Genomic DNA, 20,451 nt, shown 5'->3' with positions numbered 1-20,451 from the left:
AATGGGCACTAACTGGAACACAGGAAGTTCCATACGAACATGAGGAAGAGACGTTCTTTACTGTGAGGGTGACAGAGCACTGGAACAGGCTGTCCAGAGAAGTTATGTTGGAGTCTCCTTCTATGGAGAAATTCAGGACTCAACAGTACGCTTTGCTGTGCAATGGTCCAAATGCTAAACAGGGTGCTTCACCTTGAGCAACTTCATTATGAGCCAGTCCCCTGTGGGACTGATGCATTCAGTGATGGTATTGTAGCTGTATTCTGGGAAAGTGCTTTTCTAGGCCAGGATGCTACCTGCTCTCAGGAGGACTGTGTGTGCACGTGTGCAGGCCTATATATGTGTGCATTTGCAGGACTTTACTCTGCAGCTGTCGCAGTTCTACTGGATACTAGTGGGTGGTTGAAAACATGATAAAGGATATTATTATATATATATAATTTGATACTTTAGTCTGAAATATGCCGCCAGTAAATATATATTTACTTGGCAGAGAAGATATAAAATTTGGTTTGGCAGTTGATGTAGCAAAACACTGGAAACTCAAGGGAAAAAATACTGCCTGGCTGAGTGGGTTGAACTAATACTGAGAAATGGGTCTCTGTAAATCTGAATTCAACCCAGTTTTTCAGAGCTACTTACCCACTCTACTTCCACCATTGGCCAATTGACAGAAATTCAATATTTTTCTTTTAGTGAATGAAAAGCATAGTCAGAAACAGCCACTGGGTCAGAATCATATGCAAAAGCTCCTCTTGTGCTTTTGTTTCCTAATTGCTCTTGGAAGGATTTTTCAGACTGGGCTGACGCAGTTGTGTGTGTGAATTTCCTGGCAAATGAGGAAGGTGACTGTGTCCAAAAGACATTTTAGAGTGTGAATTCACAGCTTTTCCATGTCTAATCAGGGAACATAAAACATTAGCCACATGCTCTCCATTTCCATCACATTTTTTCACACTTAAACAGAAACATGCCAAAGAAAAGGTGCTACATTTTTTAATGCCCCCAAATAGGAACCATGGGAGTCCGTTAAATGCTGTGGCCATTTCCAGCATACAAATCAATTTTCCTTGTGGTGGTGAAGTGGTGAATAATGCCTGGTTTGTTTAAAGGAGCATGACTGATTTTGGATGAAGTATCCTGTCACTTTGGCATTTTCAGTTTTATTTATTACGCACAACAGTATAAAACCTGGTACTGGTCTCAGTGCCAGGCTTACGAGTGGGATAGCTGAAAGGACTACAGAACTCCTGGTGCAGCACAGAAACTCTCCTTCTGCAAGACTTTTGCTGGACTCCTGAGAAATTATTTTGAATAACATGGCAGAGAAGGATTTCATCAGTTGGCATCTGCTGGCTTTATTTTTTCTTCCATTTTGCCTGTGTCAAGATGAATACATGGAGGTGAGCAGAAGATCTTATAAACCAGTGGCCAAAGTATTGCAAAGTCACCACCAGACTGGCCACAAAGGTTCCAGAAGCAGGGAAATTTTGAAACAGCGGAGTCAACTTATAGAGTGGACTGTTGCTAATAGCTCTTCTACAGACCAAAATGTTCTGAGACCAGAGGTAGATGATGTAGAACTGACTACCTCAGATAGAGTCCAGGTACTCTGAATTAATCTTCTAAAGATAACTTTACAGCTAATGAGATTTTTTTTTTTCCTAAGATTACTAATAATATATTTATGAAATGAATTTTATTACAGCTGTATAATGGTCTGTATTCTGCTGGGTTGCTTAATACAACTTTTAAATGATCTAGGAGAGTCGACAGCATATTTGGGGATGATGGTAATAACACAGATAGAAGCCCTCTCTGGCTGAAACTTTGATATGTTGGAATCACGTACTGTCAGATAAAGCCTCTTAACCATTTCAAGTTGTTACTTGCTTAATATATTAAAGCTTCAGAATCAATCAACTGATTTGGCTTTGGAGGAAAAATAAAGAATTTCTAGAGATATTTACAAAGATTCAACTAACAGAGAATGAGTTTACTTGAAAATCATATATATCATATATTGAGACAAACATAACAAAACTCTGAATAGTCAGAATTACAATTCTGAAGGAATGCTTGAAAAAAACCCACAGGTACTTGTGTCTGAGATCTGAGTAGCTTTAGTAATTGCATATAACAACTTAAAAAGATTTGGATTTGAATGAAACTTTTAAAATCAACCGCAGCATCTGCTTTTTAAACCGGGGGTGTTTTATGCCTTTTACATGGCAATTTGGATATTACAGTCATCGGCTTACAGCAAACTGAATAGTTTGATTATACATAAATACTGCAATCTACATTAAAAAAAAATAAATCTGAAGGGCAGAAGCTTTTTCTAGTACAACAAAATGCTACTCAAAAAAAATTCTGTTGATTGGTATTTTTTAGAAATAACGTGAGTGTTTTGTTCTTATTACTGATACAAATGTTTGGTCCTGTACAGTTCACTTTTTGTCATTTGTGATTTAAAATTCTTTTAGATCAAACCATGATATTTTGAATTCCAAAAGTCATAGACATACAGAGAAGTGTTGAATAACAACCTACTCCTCAATCTGCTTCATGATAAGCAGACAGGAGATTCGATTTTAACCCCGTTTTATGCTTAAATGACTGAAACACACCAGAGTATGGGCATGAGTTTAATACACCACTATATGCCTTGTCTTTAAATTTTGTAGTTGCATTTCATATTTCCTGCACAAGAATTTTATGTTCTTCTAGTGCAATTGGCAAGATAGATACTTGACTGTTGGTATGTTGAATGACATTTGCAGCATACAAATAATGTAATCAGTTGGGTATGTTGTACAATGAGTCAGTTAGCATGTGTGTGTGTTTGTCTTAAGTGCACAGAGAATTGTACACTTGCATACTATAGACCCTATGTTGCTGGTAGTTAAAGACAGCTGCCAACAAAATATCAGATAATGCAAGAGTTAATGCAATATAATGATTTTTTTAAAGGTAAAATTCTCTATCACAGTAGATTCCACTGCTTCTGGGTGCATGTGTCTCTCTTACCGGAGTTTAGTGTCTGTGTGAAGTTGTCTGCTGCTAGAAGAAACTGTGACATTAAAATTGAGCCCAGCAAGTCTGAGCACAGCTGATGGCAATCACTTACTTGCCAGTCTCCTCTCTAGGAAGCAATCTTTGCTGGAGAAATGATGAAATTTTTGGCTTACTGAAATGAAATGGAGCACTAACAGATGTGTGACAGGGCTAATCCATCATGGAGTGTCTGATGCAATAGGTATTTTCAATCTCGAGACTCCAGGGGCTTCCAGGCAGAGGAGGAAGAAAGATGGAAAGGACATATTCTAATGTCAAACCTCTCCGTTCTCCATGAGCTGTTTGGCAGCTGCTGGAAACACCGATCAGTGAAATCAAAGGTTTCACTTCTAAGTCCCTACTTTCTTGATTATCCTAGCTGTGGCTGGAGAATTCTTGCTAAAGTATAGTAAAGATCCTGCTCCATGCTGTGGCACTGAAACAATTGCATTTGCTTAAGAAACCAGTTTCTGTACTTCCAGTAATTTATGAAAAATATAATATGCTTTTCTGAAACGTGAGAACCCAATGAATGGAGAGACATTTCTCCTTTTTGAGAGTGCTCCTTGAAAACATTCAGGTACTATACAAGATACTGGTGTTTTGCCTCAGATGCTGATGTTTTTCTTGTCTTATTGCGAGAGAAGTAGCACAGAGAGCTCTGGTGCCCACACAAACATGCTATTATGTATTCGGAACAGGAGCCAAGAGCAGTGGGTGCACATTACTTGTCTTCTGCATTATCTTAGATAGCATAACAGAGACCCATAAAATTAATCAGGAAGTAAAAAGAACTAAATCTCCAATTATGATCAGTTCATAAGTTTAAATTAAGGGAATTCTATAAACCATCTGCTGCCTAAAGCTGCCTTCTACGTACAAAATTATAGGAAAATCAACAAATATCCTCGCTATCACTGTTTCCAGTCTTCTATTTGTTTTAGGCTAGTGATGTAGCAGATACATTTCAAAAGCCCCTAAATCATATTTATGTTCTGAAAGCAATGCTAAAGATTCATTGTGCTATAAAATTTATGTGGAAATGGCTGCATAGGACACCTTTGGCAAGTAAGCTATAATTAATCTCTATGTCCCACTTGAGTGTACTTTTACATTAGGCACAGGCTTTTCTTTTTACTGTAGTTTTCATTTAGTTCTCTGATTTCAGAGATTTAAAAAGTATCCTCAGAATTCATTGTTCTTGGCAGCTGATTGTGAACATTTTTTTCCTCCTAGTCAAAGAATTAGTAAAGTTAATAAATCAGTACTTCTTTATGGCTTGCATAAGTATTTATTTATAAGCCTGTGGGACTGCTCCAGTATAATCAAGCTGGCAGGATTGCCTTCCTGCACACGTAATTACCTGTTGAGTTTTTGGAGAGATTATGTCAAAACAGGCTTTGGCTATGACCAGCACTATTGTCTATTTTACAACAACAATGCTGGTAACCTACTACCATTTGGTCAGGATTTCAGTGAACTGTGTAAAGTAACAAATCTTACCTGCACAGAGACACTCGCATGCCTAAAGTGAGGCTTTCTGACACATATATTTCATTTTGGGGAGTAGTGATTTCACATAGCAATAAGACACAGTTGTAACTATTTGGGTATTTCTAGGCTGATCACACTTATTTGCACTTGGCAGATGTCTAAATGGTTGGCTTTTTCATTTAACTTGAATATCAAGCACTATCAAAGAAAAAGCTGAAGACTTTGCTTCAGCCAAACACTTTATTCTGATAGTGCAAAATGTTTGCACAGCTCCCATCCTCCTAACTACACTTCGAGGACTGAAAATGAGCTGAAAGCAGTCACTTCTCTCATATTCAGAAATGTTTGATCAGTGTGCCTGGTGATTATCTGTTCTATTCTTCATTAAAGCTAGAAGACATACAGGCTCTCCAGGAACAAACAGTCAAATAGGTAGAACTCATTTTTCTCATACAGCATAGACTTTACCCAGAATAAAAGAGAAAAAGCAAAGAGTTGACCAACATTATATAAATCCAAAGCCCTTTTGTCCACTGCAATTATTAACTTTTCTATAAGTCTGTGAATAATGAGTATATTTATTTGCTGAGCTGTCAGATTAGCCTTTAATCCCATGAAAGCTCCACTGTCAGTGGTTCCAGCTGTGGAGGGCACATGTCTGTGGCAAGCAATATTTGGTGGCATGAAAGGTATTTTCTGTATCAGTGACATAAATTTTAAAGCCTCTTGAAATTAATGAATTTTGAGAGTATGAATTCAGGGGGGTTTCTTAAATGCTTTCAAAACATGGGCATAAAACTTCAATATTTCAAATCCAGCTGGTGCATCGAGGGCAGAAATACAGCATATCTGTATGATCATTTGGCAGTTCTCATCTCACCAGAGGCTAATTTGCTGTTAAACCAATAGATCTGCATTAAGCAAGTCATTAGATGATGATAAAGAGGAATGGAATGGAAAGAAAGTAAAGGAAGTGAAAAGGAAGACAAATTGTAGAATGCTGAGAGAAAAGGTGCAGTTGGAATTACTGCCCTCCAGAATTTAAGAACCGCACATTTGTGACTCTGGATAGTAGCAAAGAATTTTTAAGAAAAAGCAACAAAACATGAAGAATGAAGATATAGAAAAATAAAATAAAATCCAGGACATCTGCCTCAGTTAAGCCATCAGAAGCTTTGTGACCACTAAATCACTACAATGAAAACTAACCAGGATTGAACGAGACTCCATAGAAACAAATATAGTAGGATGCAATTTAAGAGTACTGAAATAAAGCTATTATCAAACTACTGTTACAGAAACTGAGCTGTATATATTTAACCTATTAGTTTATTTATACTACTGTATTACTTTTATCATGCAAACTATTAGAGATAACCATCCACAACTGCTAATAATCAAGTGCCAAGTGCCAGGTGTTATGGTCAGTTCAAACTTTTGTCTCATAGCTTGGTAATTCTTTAGGTTCCCCAACTTAAATACCTGGCAAATACACAAGACTGAGTTGTGTATTTTTAATGTCTTTCTAGCATTCTCACCCAATTTCCTTAATGCTTAGCGGAGGATCATAGTTGATGGCCAACTGAAGTCCCTTTTTTCCTACCACTTGTTGCCTATTGTGGTAGATGAACATAAATTTGTTTGTCAATAAAGGTCAGCTGAAATGTGGGATCAGCAAAAAGTAGTATTGATGCCTAACTGGAATATTAATCTAGCTTTCATTACTTGGTATTATTTTATTTTCAAAACCCCCATTGCGTGACAGAACTTTTTTTTTCCCCCCTTAAATCTTTTGAAAATAACATTTTTGGAGAGAACCCAAGCATAGCAGATTTCAGTCCAGATAAGCATTTTGAAAAATCAGCATATATGCAGAATCTACATAATGAAGAGCCTGTGTCTGACATGCACATGATCAATTTACTCCATGAATGAGTTATTTAAAGCTTACTTTTGTGCCCTTAGCCCCCCCAGACTGGACCGCAGAATCCAGACTGTAGCTCCTGCTGCCGTGGTGACTTTGGAGTTCGACTCTACCAAGGGCCTCCAGGACCTCCTGGACCCCCTGGGATGCCAGGTAAAGATGCACTTTAATTATTTTTGAGCAGCCTAATTTTAGGCTATAAATTTCAGGGTAAGTGAAGTACTACAGAATGATCCAAATCAGCATCACAAAATGGATTTGGAAGCAAGCTTTTCTAAAATTTCCTGAGGGGACAAAGGTTTTCAATTAGACTCTTAAGATTTTTCTAGTGAAAAAATATTTGATAATAAAATTCAGTTTTCACAAATTCGTGTTGAAAGCAATCTCATTGCATTTCTAGCCCAAATTATTCTTTCTCTTTAAAGCAGCATGAAGCTTCCATTAAAGCTGGAACAATTTATTTCCTGGAATTGATTATTGTTTTCACTCTGAATATCCTGTAACGCTATTTTGTGCTGCATTCAGGAGATGTTTTCATCGGGCATACTGCTAGCCAAATTTCTATAGAGACACACATACTATTCTTTCATTGAAATTTCTTCCTTTCTTTCTCGCTTGTTTTATTTTTCCATAATAAAAAGTAATTTTTTAAGGCAAAATATGCACACAGAAGAACATGGTACAGAATAGGAATTTATAGTTTCACCCAGAAAAAAAGAAGGGCCCATAGAAAGGAAAAAGCTGTATGTTGGTCTATGTTCATTACAGAAGCTACTGGGGGATAGGGATTTGAAAATTACCATCCCTAAAGCAGATAGATAATGTTAATGAAACTAATGGTGAAACCTCTTACGTGTTTTGTATCAGTTCAAAGCAGACTTAGAAGCCACACACGATTTTGTATCTACCCACACTTTCAAGGCTGCCAGCTGAAATACTGAGACACAGCCTAGTCCACCTTTGCCTTTTCCTCATATGAATGTGTAGCTCAGACACATTCTCTTACTATCAGAGGATGCCAGAATTGTATGGCCCATGGCATCCCTCTGCAGTTTGGAATTTCTCCGTTTTCTTCAACTGCTGTATTTGCAATCACTGCACACTTGAGGTGAAGGGCAACAGCTGTTTTTCTCTTGACTGAATCAAGTATGGTTTGTATACTTCTGTTCTGAGCTGTTAGAGAAGTAGTTTTCTTGTTAGACAAAGGATCAATCTTGTAATTTTTAGGAGTTACTGATTTCCCAAACAAAAATTTCTTCTATTCTTCTGTCATTCAGACATTTTATTTGAAGTCATTTTCCTAATACAAAAACTTCGAAGAATCATTTACTCAGACTTGCTCCATTCTTGACAACACCATTCTTGACAACACCATTCTTGAAAATTCAAAACTAAAGTGACTAATTAGAAAACAAGCAGAGTGACAAAGAATATAATTTAAATTCAGGTAGATCACTGATGACACTAATTAATCCTCTGAATAATTAAATGAAAGATCAAGCTCTTGCTTTAAGCAGGCATAATAATTACTCTGTTATCTTGACCAATTTTAAAAATTTGTCAGATGCGCAGACCCTTGGTCAGTAATTTCTTCAGTAAACAAGAAGAAGTAATACAGCAGATGCAGAAATGCATTTGTTGTAATGACCCCTATAAGGAGCCCTCTCAAAAAAACTTCACTGTAACATTGTCTTCAAGCCTAGGAACAAGAAACCAACCTGTTAAAGCCAACCAGCACACGAAGAACACAGCTCCTCCAATTTTTGGCACGGATGGGCCGGTTTTTAGCTTTAATAGTTGAAAGTTACACACTGCAAGTGTTACCTTCAGTTTTAAAGTTTTAAGGACAGCAAAATGTTTTTCAAAATTATCTTATCCTATCCTAGTCACCTTGAATTAATAGGAAATATTTTTACAAGAAAAGTAAGACTGAAAATGCAGACTACCTGATATGTCAGCAAACAGCGGCCTTCACTTTACCCAAGCCTCGTATCCTCTGAGGTCTCCTCCTTGGACATCTTCCCTGTATGGCAACTGACCTGAGACATCTGCAGTTAGTAGAGCAATAACAAGATAACATGGTGGTTAACTCTTAAACATCAGTGTACATCCTTCTGGAAAATGCTCATCTTTATCCAATGGTACTGAAAAGTGCATGTGTTGCAAACTGCTAAAAAAGGACCCTGATACTGTATCTGTTATAATGCATGAAATGACTGAAGTTATACAGGAAGGTCTATTTCTTTCAAGGAAATCATGGAAACAATGGCAATAATGGAGCAACTGGCCAGGAAGGAGCCAAAGGTGAGAAAGGAGACAAAGGAGATATGGGACCAAGGGGAGAGCGTGGCCATCACGGACCCAAAGGCGAGAAGGGTTACCCTGGGATCCCTCCAGAGCTACAGGTACAAAACATCTGTCTCACATTTGCTGCAGTGGAGAACACAATGAAAGGCAGACATAGCATTTGTCGTGATTGACAGATATGCTCCACCAGATCTTCCTGGAAAAGAAAATCAGCAGAGTTTACCATTTTAGACTAAGAATTCATCAAAGTAACAGCAGGAAATATGGCTCCCTTTTACACCAGTAAGCCAGTATCTGGGTAATTAAAGATGAATAATAAGGATGAACATTTTTCTATTAAGTCCCATTAAATTACATAGCTCTGTGCTTCCTAGAGAAAAGAGCAAGGGTGTTACTTACACTCATGCTCCTTAAGTCAGTTAGGCCTTGTGAGACTCACAGAGTATATGTATCCAAATCATACAAATATTGGGTCAAAACCTTTGAACTCGAAATAGAGCCCTCTTGTTTTGAAAAACACCATTGAGCTTTTTTTTTTTTTTTTTTACCTAGTCTTCTAGCTTTTAGATTAGAGTTTATTCATTCTACCAGGAATGTGGGAGGTGGTGGAGAGCTCACATACATGTATCTGCAGTACACCAGAGTCATGATGATGTGATTGGGATTGTCTAGTCTGCAGAAAACTCAGGAGAGAACTCATAGCTCTTTACAACTAGTTGAAAGGAGGTTGTGATGAGGTGGGGGGGTCAGCTTCTTCCCCCAAGTAACTAGTGACAGGACTAGAGTGAATGGCCTCAAGTTGCACCTGGGGAGGTTCATGTTGTATATCAGGAAAGATTTCTTCTCTAAGAGTGGTGGGCTGCCCAGAGAGGTATTTCAGTCACCATCCCTGGAAGTGTTCAAGAAACATTTAGACACGGTTTATTGGGGAAATACTGGTGGTAGGAGGATGGTTGGACTAAATGACCTTGGATATCTTGTCCAACCTTGATAATTCTATGATTCTATGATCCTAATCCTGCTCTTAAGGCAAGCAAAAGTGAATGAAACTTGGATATCTAAGATCCTTGCTTACAGCTGAAAATGGATTTTAAGAGTTGTCCGCACTGTACACAACAGTGTAACGATATGTGATCAGTCCATCAGCAGTAGCAGTAGACTTGAGTATGTCTGTGGAGTGGTATAGGTACTAAAGGCAAGATTTAGGTGTGTGGAAAGGCCTTAGGATTAGAGTCTCCAGCTGCCACTGTGGTGGCTTCTGTAGGTCTTACGTCAGATCAACCAGTCTCACGTGGGGGAGTCCTAGAGCACTTCATATGGCTCTAGATGCATTTGTGTGAGCCACTGATTATGGTTGGACTTAGATCCAGATTAAGGAACCTACTTATGCAGGGAGCATCTAAACTCCTTTTATAATTATTGGGGACTAGAAGAACAACTCAACTTCATCTAACAATCATTGCTGTTTTTGGGCATGTGGGTCTTCAGACTTAAGGAGCCTATAGATAAAATCTCCAGTAATTACAAGACAGTTTACATCCTTGCTCACATGTACATACTCAAATGGAAGTGTTTTAGTCTTGAGCTGATTCATATCCCCAAACTCTGTTCACCTCTGAAGGTATAAAATTGGGATAAAGCAAATTTACAGAAAAATTAATTCTACATATAAACCCTCTGACTTTGGGCAAAACTGAAGTTCTGATCTACTTGAAAATCTACTTGAAAAAGTTTTAACTGAAATGTGTTTTTCCAAATAAAAGTCATTCATATCTGTTTTACATCCTCATTAAGATTATGCAAATTAACAGCAGAATCACTGGTATAACCAACCTGTGCAATGTGGGAAAATGACTTCAGATTTTTGGTGTTATTTATGCTTGAATTCTCAGCCCTAGGTTGCACAAAGATGGGATAATTTATAGAACAAAATAGTGAAAATGAAAAGAGTTTCCAAAACTAATAGACATTTATAATAAAGCATAATTATCTTAGCAATCTTTAAAAAGCAAGTGGAATTAACATTATAGCTGAATATCTTGGAAAACATATTTGTTGCAATTATGTTCAAGATAGATCTTTTTGCGATATTAAGATGAGCTACCTATTTTTTCTTATATAAGAAAATGGTAGTGATTTAGTCATAAGCTGAATAATGAAATGGCTTGAATAACAAAGGCTCAGATTGCAGTAGATATTTTAAGGTAAAGGTTATTCACTCTTTGATAGATGTGCTTAAAAATTCTTTATACAATAGAGTACATAATTTCTTGTTAACATCATACTTAAGAACTTTGGAGAGAGAAGAGGAAGAGTAAAAAAACTTCTGAATACAATACTCGTTTAAGTACAGAGTTATTTTGAAAGACTCCGTGTCAAAATGAGACACAGAGAAATTACATTTTTTTCAGCTGTTCTGATCAGCCCAGGAAAGTACCTTGGGGTTAGAGAGAGAATGAAATGGAATCTGAACAAAGAGTAATAAATTCCATCTAATGGCCATTACAGCTGCTTTGCTTTAACATAGAATGAACTTTGATGTGAACCTGGCTGAGAAGCAAGAATGTAACCGTTTACTGTCAGAGAAAATGTACCTGTGTAAGGATAAAGAAAATCAGCCCAAGCTTTCAGCTCACACCTGGAGGTCCTTAAATTTCTGAGAAAATGGCTAATGATTTCCATTGTTGGATCACAACTGGTGTCTGATTTCGCCTCACTTCTCATTTGGATTTGAAATCAAAAGAAGTTTTGGGTGTTGTTTTTTTGTTGTTGTTGTTGTTGTTTGTTTTGTTTTGTTTTTGTTTTTAAATAACTGTTTATCTGGAATCTCATTAAAAACTGGTTATTGTAGGGAGCACTTAGCAACTGTAATTGAACTCTCTTCTTCTAACTTTTCTTCAGAGAAATTAAGAGAGAGGAATAAAGTGTCTGTTCAGTCACCATGTGACTTTCTAGCACGCAGATGCTGCAATTCTGCCTGTACTCTTTCTACTGACAATCAGATGGGGGGATTATAGACTGACAAAAGAGACAACCTTCTGCCCCACCTATACAACACATGGGTTGTTCCTTGGTATCTTATTGAGGTAATTTGAATTGTCCAATGTGGAAGGTTTTGCAATGCTTCCTAAGAAAAAAATTCACAGCCAATATACCTCCCTGCAAAATGAGAACCACTCATGCCACAACCACAGTTCTCAATTTCTTCTTACCATTCTCTGTTATGACTGAGGAATATGGGGCAAGAGAGGAAAAGTGCTGATTATTGAATCCCAGCCACTGAATTTCTAGAAGATTTCTAATAAAAATACCTAATTTATCTCTGAAGGTAGTTAGCAAGTAACAATCGTGTATGGATTCTACCAAGATTGTTTATTTAACCTGTTCCATTTAAAGCAATATCCAGCCTAAGTACATGTGGGAGCATATAAAAACCAATTAATTCACATTTATCTAATACACCATACCAGTTGATTATTGCATCATTCTAGAGAGACTTGAAAGGAAATAAAATCTAAAACTAAGGTTCTGCCCTGCAAACACTTGCCCATACATTTACCTTTACAGTCATGAATAGTTCAATTGAATCTAAGAAGGCTAGCACTCTTCTAGCTTCCTTCAATGGGAGTTTTGTTACTGGAATTTAATGGCCTTGGAACAGGCCCTAGAAGAACATCTCTGTCAGGAAAATAAACAGACTGCAAATCCAGGAAAAAATAATGTAAGTGATTCCTCGACATATGTACATTTAATGAATGACTGACTAAGAAGTACATTTTTCCAGGTTGCATTCATGGCTTCCATGGCTACTCACTTCAGCAACCAGAACAGTGGGATCATCTTCAGTAGTGTTGAAACTAATGTTGGGAATTTCTTTGACGTAATGACTGGGAGATTTGGTGCTCCAGTGAATGGTGAGTATTTGCCAAACAAAAGATTGCAATTCTCAGACCTCTGGGGAAAAGTGTGGTCAGTAACAGTGAGAAAACAGTAATGAGTTAGCACAAGATCAGACTCACTCTGGAAAATGATTACCACCTGTTTTCAGGAAAATGAAACTGGAAACTGAGTAAGTCAACAGAAGGCTTGCCAGTCATCAAGAGGAGATGGAGAAGGGACAATAGTACGTGTAAGTGAAGACTAAGAACATCTTCCTCCATCTGGCCTTTCTCACCCTTCTATTCATCTACTTACAGTTATGGCACGTAACATTTAATGGAAGTCAGGCCCTCCAAGCTTGCTGTGTCACTTGTCTTACTGGCACTTAGGGGCATAGGTGATTTTCCTCCCATCTGCTTTCTTTTGAGGTTAATATACAGAACCATAAAAACCTGAGTTGGAAGGGACCCATAAGGATCATTCAATACAACTCCTAGCTCCACAAAGAATCACTCAAAAATATGTGCGCAGATTAATAAACTTTGACCTGTTCAACAACTTTGATGCATGCTCCAAGCTCCCCATTGTAGGGTCGATGCTACAAAACTACAGTTCAAGAAAAAGAAGGTAGGCCTCCCTCCTGCAGGCATTTTGTAAAGCTTGTGGTACATAACAGGGCTGCACTGGTAACGTTGTTGGTACCTTTCAGAAATGAAAGAGCTCAGAATGATGATGGAGAGGGACCTGCTGTGCAAGCAGAAAAAGTAGTGCATTGCGCAGGATGCATTACAACTAGGAGAGCAGCAGCGAGTGCTGTTACAATTGCTCATGCCCTGAGTGGTCCTGGTGGCGTGCTGGCTATCTGATGGCCTCCAAGGCTGAGCCCGTTTAGGAGTAGGCAGGAGCATGAAAACAAGGAAAAGAATGGGAAAGGAAAACCACTTCAGCCTTTGGGAAATTTCACTTTCAATCAGATGGAAGAGATGGGCAGTCCAGCTGTGTTTATGTGAAGTCATTTCTCTGGAACAGGACATGGCTTAACTCCCAACACATGCAGAATAAAAATGAACCAGGTTTTGGTTTCACTGCAAGCAGAAGCAAAATGCCCACTGAAAAAGCTGAAGTAATTTTGACCTCAGCTGTTGTTTTTTTTTCCTAAGCAAGAAGAAGTAGTCTGTAGAGTGGCTACTTCCCTCTATGAAGAAAACACTTTGGTAATCATTTCAGGGGTGTATTTCTTCACCTTCAATATGATGAAACATGAAGATGTGGAGGAAGTGTATGTGTACCTGATGCATAATGGCAACACAGTATTCAGCTTATATAGGTAAGTAGACGACTATGACATTTTCTTAGCAAAAAACATTTGCATCGATGTGACTATATGCTCACATTTCAAAACACAAACTTTTTTTTTGAAGAAATTTCATAGGGTGAAATAACCAACTAAGGAAAAGTATTACATTTTGCCCTCCTCAACTTGCAAATTTACATAGCATCTGTCCCTGAGACAAGGCTGGAAAATGATCCTTAATCAGAAGTTCCTCATTGCTGAGGGGAAATGAATTCTCACTGCAAGTCAGGATTGGAGTCTACTGGTAGAATGCTATCATCTTGCCAAAATATATCTTCACCCTCTTTTTTTTTTTTTTCTTTTTTTCTTTTTTTCTGTCAGTGAAAGGGTATAATGAAATGTTCAGCAACTAAAAATAGTCTCATGGAAGGTTAAGGGAAAGCATTTTACTTTAAAGGTGTAGAGCAGTAGTGAAGATAAGTAAGAAGAAAGGGTGTTCCATTTACTGGCTTTGTTAACATTAACACAATTTGAACAATAAATTTCTGAGCTGTATATATTTCTTGCAGATTCATGAAGAACAAGATTCACTTTTAACTTAATATCTTCTATATCGACCAGGTCAAGAAGCTTATTGCCAAGTGGACATGTGCAAAAAAAGTGTTTGAAAAAATGTTATTTGATTAATATCAGTAAGAAGTCTGGAGACAAAATCCAGTTTATCTCTGAAACCTGATAAAGCATACACAAAAGCTTAGATTCAGCAGAACGTATTTTAGGCACTTACAATGAGAGCAGCTTTATTTAAGCTGTCTAGATTTCTTCAATGGCCAGTAACAGAGGCACAACAAAAGGGTACTCAGAATCATAGAATTGTTCAGGTTGGAAAAGACCTTAAAGATCATCAAGTCCAAGCACAGCCTAACCATACTACCCTAACTAACAGCCTACCACTAAATCATGTCCCTGAGCACCACATCCAAATGCTTTTTAAACACATCCAGGGATGGTGACACAACCACTTCCCTGGGGAATCTATTCCAGTGCTTGTAAAGAAGTGTTTTCTGATATCCAAACTAAAACTCCCCTGGCACAACTTGAGGCTATGTTCCTGCATCCTTCTCCCCTTGTACTTCATTCCCAGCAGATCTTCTCTGCAAAACAAAAAGCACCCTATTATTTCCCCCTAAAGCACTGGTACTAGAAAAGGCAAAATGTGGGGGAAAGAGAACCGACAATCAAAGGAATAGTTGGGTTAGCCCACATTAAACGCATCTGTATTTCAACAAAAGACCTCAAGGTGATTTGAGTACCCTGTCTGCCTGCTGCCTGTGCAAGAAGTACAGGGATCCAGCTCACATGAAACTTCTGATCTTGAGGCATTTAAATTTGACTGTGATGAATCACACAAAAAGAGAGATCATCTAAGAAAATCAGAGGGTTGCAAAGAGTAAGCATAAGTTTATTTTAAATAGTAAACTCATAACCTGTATGCAGGAAAAATACATAATTTAAAACTTCAGAATTTCAGAAATTTAGAAAGAAATGATGAAATTAGATAAGGTGCAATGTTTGATTTAGAGATCAAATGCAAAATAAATAAATGAATAAGCAAGCCTCCAAAATTTCAATATTGGCAAGCCTTAATGTGCTTTCTTGGATTAACTTTTTTTTTTTTTTTTTTTTTAATTGTTTCTTTGATCATTGCTGACAAAGAAAAACTGACTTGTTAAAATGTTCATCCTCAGCTATGAATCAAAAGGGAAGGCGGACACCTCAGGAAACAGCGCTGTGCTGAAGCTTGCCAAGGGAGATGAAGTTTGGCTGCGAATGGGAAATGGAGCCCTCCATGGGGACCACCAACGTTTCTCTACCTTTGCTGGGTTTCTTCTTTTTGAAACCAAGTAAAGAAGAAAACAGCCAAACATCTGTTTATGTGAAGAAGCTTCTTCTTGGAACTGCATTTTTTTTCTGGACTGTGGAAATGTATAGGTCAGGAGGCTTGTTTTGATGCAGTGCATTGCTATTTCTGTATCAGAGATGAGCTAGATACATTGGGTAGTTGACACAATTGTTATTGCTCTCTTCTTCAAAGAGAAAAACAACGGCAAAATAGTTTCAATAATTTAGAGAGCAGTTTGCTCAGTAAAGCCAATTTTGTCTTGTTTGTATATACTTAACAAAAGTATATACCAGGAATTGAGCAATTGATTTTTTTTTAATTTTTTTTTAAACAGTGTGTTCATTTAAATTTGCATGGAACCAGGCCAGAACGAATTATAAGTGGGCTCAGCTGAGACCAATTTTAAAGGAAGACATTTTTACTGGACTAGAATGAACTTTACACACAAAAGAAAAAAATGTGAAAATAAAGACATTCAGGATTCAGCGTTATTCCATTCCCATCTCAAACCTCTGAAGATGCCTATGATGTCAGTTTTCACAGATTTTAAGTGTGTATTTATGCTTGCTTGCTCTCTCCAAAAAACAAAGAGAAAAAAAGAGTGGCAGTAATTTCTGCCTTAGTAGCAACTTGACACTTAGGTAATCCAGTCTGCAGAGAGCAGGGAACTGGACAGGGGACCTGTTATGTTTCCTCCTAGCCTTTAAATTGATGAAACCTGATGTGACGAATGCAAGCTGTCAAAACAGAGAGAAGTTGGGACATGTCAACAGCACAGAGAAACATATGAACTATGGAGTTTGGGGATCTTTCAGAAGGATGTATATTTTAATATAGCATATTTACTTAAAAGTGAAGATGTTGATATAGTTTTCTCACCAGCCTTCCTAGAGCCAGTATTTCAGGAAAAGACATTGCAGCCTGGAAAAGCTGTAGCAACCTAGTTCAATATTTAGCTGGTGAAAGCAAACACTGGCTGGCTCAGCAGTTCTGACCACAGTAAATTGGGCCATTCTTCAGCATTAACATTTACACCAGTTTTTCAAAATCCGGGTACCTGAAATCCTGCCTTACTATTTTCTTTTTGTCAGAATCAACAAGAAATATACTAAAGAAATACAGAAGTTTGAATGCATCTTCTGCACATTCTGGCTCTCCACCCATGAACTATTGAAATACAGATTATATTTCAACAGGGTAAAGACAACACTACCTGTCATTAATATGTAACAAGCAGGCAGGCTTAGGACAACATTTATTTGAAATTCTCTTATACTGAATAAAGATACCATTATTGGTACAACAGAGAAGGTGAATAAAATCTGCTCTCTGTATTCTTTCTAGAATATGGAAATCACATCTTACGATGAATAGTGCCTGTTGATACTTGATGACTGTAATCTGTGACTTTTTAGGTTTATGCAGCAACCACTGAAAATATTCATCTTAATGAACTGTCCTCTGATGACTTTTATTCTCTCATGAATTTGGGATGGGTTTGTACCAGGTACATTTTAAAACCCAAGACCGTGTTATTATGGTAAGTATTTTAGTAAGATTCTGGCATGCCTCCCATTTTAAACCTACCAATCAAGTATTCAGATAATGCTGTTCTTCTGAAATAAATACAAAAGGTGTATGAGTTGTATGGCATCACAAGCTAATGTTCAAAGTAAGAAAAACCTTGGAAAAATTATTCTTTGTACGTGTTAGCAATGTTTGCTTACTTTGTAAAACATACATTTACCCAATAAATATTAATAGTCATAAAACTACAATGGGTTGTTCATACCTGTATTTTCTATTATACATCTGAGATCAGCCAAAGAATTTCACCACTTGAAGACTATAGAGATATATGCACAATACATATTTCTTAAGCATTAATTTTGCTATAAATTGGAGAAAACAAATATTAAGGGTCATAAAATATATTCTTTTTACATGCATATATATATGCACACATAAAAATTTAAATCTGTAAGGTTTCCTTTAAAGAATTTGTTTTCCTTTATGGTATGGCTATTTTCATTATTTGGGGCAGCACAAACTGCTTAAAAACAAGGATATCCACAAGCATTTTAAGGTTCTTTGTATTATCTGTTATGATGGCCAGTGATATAAAATATAGTTTTGCCATTCTCATTTTACATAATTTTCACAAGTTTTGTACAACTTGGCCTGTGAAGACAGAGTGGGAAGCAACTGAAACACACCACAAAAACTATCTGACAGACAGCAATATGGGAACACATTCTCTATACAGGAACTGAGTGTTTGTGCCGTGAGTAATGTGAAAAGTCCTGGATGAAATTTACTTTGTCTGCTTTTCATCTTCTAAACTACAAAGGAGTGGACACATCATTTCAGATGAAATATTTCAGATAATATGTCAATTCAGATAAATGCTTTCTTTCTTTCAGGAATACATGTTCCTCAGGAAAGTCCACCTTTGTTTTCTCAAACCATCTAAGGATCAAAAAATGAAAAAGAATATGAACTAATTATAAACTAAATAAATTTGGCCATAGCTGAGGTGCAAATTAATGTCTTATTGGTGACAATGTGGCTGTGTGACAGAAACAGTTCGTAAAAACAAAGGCCTATCACACTGGCAAACCTAGAAAAATTGCCTATGGTGCGTACTGTGGAAGACACTAATCAGCAGGGATGTCTTGCTGGAAAGGAATTAGGGCAAGATTGGCAATTAGTGGAACATATGATGCCCAGTGGAGAACTGAAGCTCAGTATCCAAGCAATCAAAATCCAGGAATAATCGTGGTGTAGACTTTCCAGTCCAAACAATAGCAGTTAATAATAAACTTGCAGGAAAATATTTATTTTCCTCAATTTAGTGAGCATAAGGGTTGGTTGAATCTATTTGCCAGTCTCTTTGTCTAAATCAAGAAAGCACAGTAATACCATAAGGTACAGCTCAAAGGTGAATACTCTAGGCACTCTAGGTACAAGGGTAGAGGTCCAAAGTACGGAAATCAGTCACAGACATCAGTAACTTGTCCTCCTGTTTCAACAGAGTAATAGGGAGTAAACCAGACATTAATGGCAAAGCTTATTCCTTGCAGTAAGGCCAGATCTTCACTCTAGTCACTGCCTGGATTGAACAAATCAAAAAGAGCAGAATTTCTAGGATATGTTGATTTTAATGTAATATCACACATCTGTTCTCTGTGGATGGGAGTGGGCTTCCATTTCTAAATCTGTAGTTCATAGTCTCAAGAAAAACAGATTCTTGAGCAGTATGAATTCACAGCTACTTCAGAGGGATATACTGACCTCACTCACACTCATTACCTCTGCAGTACTGAATTTATACAGCCATCTATTTGTTGCTGCATGTTAATGAATCATAGTAAATGATATTGCGTATATCAGCACTGTACTGTTCTTACTGCAAGCCTATGAAAGGTGATGGCTGCTTGCTTTCAACATATATTTTGTGTAGTGTGACTTGTTGCTTTGGGAGAATTTCTTGGATGCAGATCATTAGTGTCATCCCTTGGTAAACAATTATATCTGTTTCTCTCTTATACCTATATATTTCTTAACTTGTTAAAATGCAAATTTCAAAGTGAATTTAATGCTCATAGTTTTGCTCTCACTTTCCTGAAACTGAAATCATTTAATAATGTTCTGACTTGGATGTTGCTACCACAGAGTACCCACTGAAATGGCTAATAACAGCAAAAAAAAAAACAGATGTACAGCATTACATAAATGGGTTGCTCTGACAAAACTGGCAAAATACAGAGGTCACCCAGTTTGTGCTTAGAGCATTATTTAAATATGTTAAACCAAAAAACAGCAGGTGAAAAGAAGAGGATGCAACAGAAATTGTCTGTTCCTATTTAGCACAAACTCCAAGACCCTAAGATGAAAGGAGACAAACAAAATTGACAATCACTTAAAGAAACATAGTGTCCCAGTAATGTCATGGTAACATGGAAACAAATCTGTATATGGAAGCGGGTCTCTAAAGGAGGTGAATTATAGAGGAAACAAGCCAGTTCCACTTGAATGAAAATGCATATATTTTTATAATTCTTGTAAATGGCAGCATACAGTGGATATACAGCGGATACAATCTGTGCTCGCATTAGAGACCAGGTACCTATTTGAAAAACTGAACATTCTGGATATAGTTCTTTTCTTCTGGCTAGCACAGAGTGAAAACAAATTCAGTGTTTGCATTTGCAGCCCATACTTATTTTAGTAGTCCAAGTAACTTAGGAATAAATGAAAAAAATGTGTAATTATCTTTAAGGGCCTTTTTGCTCTGCTAACCTGACTGGGAGTGGGACATACACTTGAAAAGCCCTGTTACTTTGTTGCCTGCTCCGCTGCTTTTCCGGAGTGGATGTCCATTCTTACCATCAGCCTAAACAGAAACAAAATGACTGTGGCCTCCAGTCAAATATGGCTACTTTTCAGGTGGGGAGCATTAAAAGAGCAACTGTATATGAATACAGGCTTTATTAAACTGAACAGAACTACCTGTGCTGTGTGCAGGGGAAGTGGTGAAATCATCAGGAAGACTTCATTCCAGAATCTAGAAAGAGCCTACAAGAAATCTAT

The 20,451-nt window shown here is 37.3% G+C and overlaps 1 protein-coding gene across 2 annotated transcripts; it reads left to right on the top strand.

Moving 5' to 3' along the window:
• The first annotated feature begins 1,203 nt into the window (after positions 1-1,203).
• C1QTNF3 (C1q and TNF related 3) lies at positions 1,204-17,636 on the top strand. Of its 2 annotated transcripts, none has more exons than XM_010725320.4 (6): positions 1,204-1,607; positions 6,517-6,628; positions 8,726-8,880; positions 12,567-12,696; positions 13,889-13,988; positions 15,704-17,636. In XM_010725320.4, exons 1-6 carry the CDS (start codon positions 1,320-1,322, stop codon positions 15,861-15,863), a joined length of 945 nt encoding a protein of 314 aa, XP_010723622.1. In that variant the 5' UTR covers positions 1,204-1,319; the 3' UTR covers positions 15,864-17,636. The 2 variants fall into 2 exon arrangements, with proteins under 2 accessions (XP_010723622.1, XP_010723623.1); XM_010725321.4 differs by having other exon boundaries at positions 1,207-1,403.
• The last annotated feature ends 2,815 nt before the right edge of the window (positions 17,637-20,451 follow it).

Source organism: Meleagris gallopavo, chromosome Z (assembly GCF_905368555.1).
Source record: "Meleagris gallopavo chromosome Z, MGAL_WU_HG_1.1, whole genome shotgun sequence".
Classification (NCBI taxonomy): Eukaryota; Metazoa; Chordata; class Aves; order Galliformes; family Phasianidae; genus Meleagris; species Meleagris gallopavo.
Note: the sequence above shows the minus strand (reverse complement) of the source record. Positions and strands in the feature narration are given on the sequence as shown.

Bases quoted from the DNA above. Each gene is read 5' to 3' on its own strand.
- C1QTNF3 (XM_010725320.4), top strand. From the start codon at position 1,320: ATGGCAGAGAAGGATTTCATCAGTTGGCATCTGCTGGCTTTATTTTTT. The intron at 1,608-6,516 runs GTACTCTGAATT...TTGTGCCCTTAG, and splicing joins CTACCTCAGATAGAGTCCAG to CCCCCCCAGACTGGACCGCA. The intron at 12,697-13,888 runs GTGAGTATTTGC...TAATCATTTCAG, and splicing joins ATTTGGTGCTCCAGTGAATG to GGGTGTATTTCTTCACCTTC.